Below are 5,850 nucleotides of genomic sequence, written 5' to 3' on the forward strand. Positions count from 1 at the left end.
TTCACTGTGTGTGTATTTGATCCACCTTTGGCTGCCGGAGGGGAAGTGTTGACTGGCTGGTGAGGGTAAAAACCTCATGACACATCCTCCATCTTCCTCATGTGACACACCACACTCGCGCTCTATTCTGTTTTAAAACCTGACTGTGGCATTTCAGTACAGTTAAATGACTCAAAGCATATCCCAGAAAAGAGCTGAGTTTTTCAACAAACACGCAAAGCACTGGACTCTTTATTGTTACAGAACCTACATTACATTACATTATTGGCATTTGGCAGACGCTCTTATCCAGAGGCACAATACAATACATATGTGATGCAGCTAAAGTCGAACACAATTTGAAATTACAATTGAGTGTAATTGTGACTTTTACGGATCGTCATCATCCAGCACCACGTCCCACCTCAGCTGTCCTGTAATAGATGTTTTTTCAACTTTTATACACATATACTGTACTTTAGTTTCACACATGCATCCTGGTTGTGGATAAACAGAGACATCTAGTGGTGAAAAAGTACATGTGACCGCCAGCTCGGAACAGCCTCGGCTCTGCACCGTACCCACAGATCCCCGGCTCGGAGTAGGTTACACTCCGCCCCCTCCACAAGCGCCCAGCATACTCTGCCAAGGCAAGGACACCAGTATCTCCTGGGTGACGGGGAAACAACCGTGAACAAAGGTCATATATTGTGTAACACACTCAGTCGAGGATGGCACTTACCGGCACGCCAAAGGATACCCGCCAATATAGAAAGTATCACATTCACACGGTAGGCTAGCCTAGTTTCCCCCTTCCTCTCCATTCGAAGTGTCAAACTACGTGGTACAGCAAATTTGAAATGTAACGCTACTTCCCCGCATGGGATACATGAGTTACATTAAGTTGGACTCAGCTTTCACTCCGAAAGAATGTGCAGATATTGATTTCAGGCACCACTGTCAGTCACTAAATTTTTGTTGTTGATAAACAACATATTTAGTAGCTGCCGGACAGAGCTCAACCTCCCCTGTGTCGCCTCTGTAGCGCCCCCCTACAGCCCGAAAACTTTCCTCTCTCGAAGTGATTTCCTCCCCTGTTTTTACTTCCTGTTTTCAACGGGAGTCACTTAGCTCAGCTCCTTTCATTTCAACTTTTGCTCCTCTTCACCGTACTCTGCTTTTTCTTATATTAATAATCTGCTTTCGCTTCTTTCCGTCAAAGTTGCTCGAACTAAATCTCTTCGTCTCTTTTCTCGATTTTTTACGGACAGAAGAAAATGTTGGACTCGATTTTAACTTCGGCCCAGATGGATTTTACGTAGATCTTGTTTTTATCTTAAAATATGGGCCGTGCTTTACATCTTGTGACACTTTCTAAAAAATATTCATTTTCTTCTCTGCTAGCCTTGTCCACCTTCGATCCTCCGCTTGCAACATAGTAGAAACTAGCAGGCTAGATAGCTACCTCTCCTTTGCCGATTTACAGTTTGCACCATTTTCTATTTGTGAATGCGTTTTGCTACCGTTGTTACCTTTTAACTTTTTTAATTTATTTTTTTTCGAAAGTTATTATGGCTGATTTCCAGCGTCCAACGCTGTGCTGCTGCCGGAAGGTGCTGACTGTGCCGAGCAAGTCGTGTGAGGGTGGCCGGGGGATGGGACACTGTCACCGGGTCGACATTGCTTCAGCGTCCAACTTCCACAGCTTTAAGCTCCGTCATTTCCACCTCGACCTCCGCCTCAATTTTGCAATAAAGGAAATTACGGGCTGGCAGGTTTTAGAACTGGTACCAGTACAGCCCGGTGTGCAAACTCTGATTCTGGACACACACCCGTCCCTGCTCATCTATGGCATAGACTGCAAGGTGCCCGGAACTGCCGGCGCCCCGGATACCTCTCTTTCACTTACCTACCGGGTGGACCCTTTCACCGATTACGGTTCCTCACTCAACATCAGCCTCCCGGCTGCTGTGATCCGACCACATCGGGCGTTCCAGATCACCATCCGCTACACTACGACAGACGGCCCTGCGGTAAGGTCACATCGGTGACAGCTGTACTAGCTAACACAACGACAATGATACTGACTTACTAATAATAGCTAAATGTCGTGTCAGTGGGGAGAGCTAGAGCTGCCATTATCACTGCTCGCATATATGCTACTGTATAGGACTTTGTTTATCATATTGTTTTAAAAGCGGAAAATTGTTTTGAAATCGACCACCACCACACATTAATCCTCCCTGCCAGCATAGCTATGCAGGGACAATAGCCCCGCGGGGTCTTAGGTTGGTAAGTGTAATGCCTTTCACTGCAGAGTCCTTCACCCGTAAACAGATGACAATAATAGAAAGGAGATTGACCATGCCTGTGCTGTGTTTTTTCTGTGTCTGCCGAGAAACATTCTTTCTTAAGTGGCTTTGGCTAAATGCGTCTGCCAAACAACTAAATTAAAAGCTCTACATTGTAAATTAAATAAATAAATAAAATAGGCCTAACACCAAAACCAATAGCAATACAAATAATAATACAGGTAATGATACTTTTTAAGGGTTGTCGTCAGCAGTTTGTTTTATGAATACAAATGTGCGGGTAGACATGCAAATATACTCCTTCCTTTTTTCAGTGCTCGCTCTCATTTCCATACATTTGTTTATCTCCCGACCCTCCCTCCTCTCCCCACAGATATGGTGGTTGGATGCCGAGTTGACATGCGGACAAACTCGGCCACTGGTCTTCACTCAGGGACACTCTGTGTGTAATCGTTCCTTCTTCCCCTGCTTTGACACACCGGCTGTCAAAAGCACCTACTCCGCCACTGTCCGAGTGAGTCTGCCATATCCATCTCGCTTCAAGGGCTCTCGTAGGCTCATAGTTTGTCTGTCTGTCAAGCTCTCTTATCATCACAGCCTGTTTTAGTCTGAAGCTCTCTCTGAATGGATTTCGCTCTTCATCCCATGCCCACCTCCTGAAACTGAGAATCTGTTTTAATCTTACATTCCCCACTTTGCCCAAACAATTTCACGGTTCAGTTTTAAAAATATATTATTTCAGTATCAGTGTATGTTTTTGATTGGCCCCGACAGATTTTGTATTCAAAGAAGGATATTTTAGATACTTGCAGTAGTTTCTCATGACCGCATTACAGTGGCTGGTGTAGAGGCATCAACAGGGCATGAGATACCAATATGATATCTCCTAAACAAATACATCTTACGTATTCACTTCAGTCCTTTACCTTTGTCAGAGTGCATTTTGTTAATGTGATCAGCATTGTCTTTCTCCCAGTCTTGTGCTTAACCATTAAAGCAGTGTATGAGAATTTCCTGTAGGATTATTATATACTGACTGAGCACTTTATTAGGAACATTTTTACTTTATTACACCTACATATTCATGCGATTATCTAATCAGCCAATTGTGTGGTAGCAGTGCAATGCATACAATCACATAGATACGGGTCAGGAGCTTCAGTTAATGTTCACATCAACCATCAGAATGGAGGGAAAAATGTGATCTAAGTGACTTTGACCGTGGAATGATTGTTGGTGACAGACAGGGTGGTTTCAGTATCTCAGAACTGCTGATCTCCTGGGATTTTCAGAATGGTGCAAAAAATGATTAAAAATCCAGTGAGCAGCAGTTCTTCAGACAGAAACGCCTTGTTAATGAGAGACGTCAGAGGAGAAGGGCCAGACTGTTCAAAGCTGACAGGAAGTTTGAACAGGGCCAGACTCGTCAAAGCTGACAGGAAGGTGACTGTAACGCAAATAACCACACATTATGGTATGTGCAGTGGTATGCAGAAGGGCATGAACACACAACACATCATAACACTAAGTGGATAGGCTAAATAAGTCTAATACCTAATTGCTAAGTGCTCGGTGAGTGTAACGTTTTTATATGTCTCCCCTCTGGTGTGCATGTGTATTTTGGTTCATCCCAGTTTAGAAACTTTTTCACATTAATCAGGGCCATTGTTCACCTCACACTGTGTTATGGTGGATTGCTGTATTTGTGATCTTAAATTTGTGGGCCAACAAACACAACTGCTTTGTACTCTCAGCTCATACATTATTTATTAAACACATTTATTAAACAATTTACACTATCAGAGAGCAATGCATTCACCTTATTAATAACATCCTTACCAGACCAGCAAGTAAAAATGCAGCATCACTAAAGCGCAACTGCAAGTTAACTATTATAAGCAAGAACCAAAGTACAGATTCTAAATACATTCATAACAAGCCCTAAATATAGAAACAAAATCATAAATGTTAATTGGTGTCCAGAATCTGAGACCACATCGAAAATGTAATCCTGGAAATAAACAGAAAGTTTTAGGATTTTGAAAGGATTCAGTACACCTACTGAAAAACAAATTAACAAATTAAAACAAATGACTTCAAAGATTTGTGAGAATTACTTGAATGAGTGTTGCACAATCCACGATTACTTGACCTCAACCCCATTGAACTTTTATGGGGGCACTTGAAGACTGACAGTAACATCACAAAATGCTCTTTGGAACATTGTCAAATAATCGTGGAATAGCATGAATCATCAGGTCCATGCCAGCTCAAGTGCATGTTGCCATTATAGCAAAAGGGGGACATACCAAATTCTGAGATTCATTATTCATTCAAATTGTTATGCTGATGATATAATTTGTCATGAAAAAGTTTGTATTCACTTTGAAGCAAATTGAAGCATTTTCACTAGTGGTCTCGGACTTCTGCACCCCACTGTTTGCGTCAGTGCGTGTTGGAAGATAGTCAGTGATTCCGCTATCCAGACTTTGAAAAGTGTTTTCCACCATTGTGGGACCGCAGTGATGGTCACAGTATAGTATGTGTCTGTGGGAACACGGTGCGCATTTGAGTGCGTTTTGTTTCGTGTATACACATTGTGGCTGTTTGTGCAGAAACCTTGGTTGCTTTCTGCATGCGGTGTGAGGCGTGGCATGTGAATGTGTCTGTGTATAACTTGTGGCTCCCCCTGCAGGTGCCAGAGGGGGTAACGGTGCTCATGAGTGCCTCACACAGTGCGTACTCCAAAAAGGACAGGGTCTTCCAGTTCTCCATGGAGTTCCCGGTCCCAGCATATCTGGTGGCGCTGGTCGCAGGAGACCTGCAGCCTGCGGACATTGGGCCTAGGTGAGACGGCTTAGGGTTGGGTGCTGTGGTCAGAGAGGTGGACTCGTGTCAGGTAGAGGAGCAGGGTCGGGGTAAAAACAAGGGAGTGGGGGGTGAATAGAGAGGTATAAGGCTGGAGATTACATTTTGGTTGGCAGTTTTGAAAATAATTCAGGAGCAGGTGAAATCAGTCTGCTAAGCAATGGAACACTATAGAGAATGCCACAGAGGAGAGTCCATACAGGGTTAACTGCTCTCTTCCTATAAGAGTCTGCTAAGCAAAACTAGATCAGCGGTACACAACAAGGGCTGATCCCTTTCAGGACTTTGTGCCAACTTCTCTTAATCGTTTAATTAGCTTAATGGTATTTTGATATGTCAGAAGCAGCTACAGCCAAAGACCGCAAGTGTATCCTTATGATTTTTCTGTGCTCATGTACAGGAGTGAACCAACATTGTTATTCAGCTGTCAGAAAGATAAAACTGAAGTCATTGGTTGTCAGAAAAACCACCATGCAGACTTGACCCCCTGAATTCGACCAGCATATGCCAATATACCGCAGAGCTGTCTCTTTCCTGGCTTTACCTGGAGATACAGCTCACAGAACACAGCTTCCCAATGAAAGCTCTTCCTCGATAGCCATTTTCCTTTAAAGTAGCTTTATATGACTTTAGTCTTCCTCTGATTGTTTGATACGGTCAGTGGAGGTAGTGCATTCATTTCTCTAATCTA

At 43.3% G+C, this 5,850-nt stretch overlaps 1 protein-coding gene across 2 annotated transcripts in view; it reads left to right on the top strand.

The window, feature by feature from the left end:
• The first annotated feature begins 628 nt into the window (after positions 1 to 628).
• rnpepl1 (arginyl aminopeptidase like 1) overlaps positions 629 to 5,850 on the top strand; it is a 12,873-nt gene continuing 7,651 nt past the window's right edge. Inside the window, exons 1-4 of one of the 2 annotated variants that reach the window (XM_061218388.1) lie at positions 629 to 770; positions 1,546 to 2,012; positions 2,665 to 2,805; positions 4,987 to 5,138. In XM_061218388.1, coding sequence (XP_061074372.1) covers positions 1,551 to 2,012; positions 2,665 to 2,805; positions 4,987 to 5,138 — 755 coding nt within the window. In that variant the 5' untranslated portion in view covers positions 629 to 770; positions 1,546 to 1,550. Of the gene's footprint in view, positions 771 to 829; positions 2,013 to 2,664; positions 2,806 to 4,986; positions 5,139 to 5,850 lie in introns of those variants that run through there. The other variant, XM_061218390.1, reaches the window with a different exon arrangement.

Source organism: Conger conger, chromosome 13 (genome assembly GCF_963514075.1).
Source record: "Conger conger chromosome 13, fConCon1.1, whole genome shotgun sequence".
Classification (NCBI taxonomy): domain Eukaryota; kingdom Metazoa; phylum Chordata; class Actinopteri; order Anguilliformes; family Congridae; genus Conger; species Conger conger.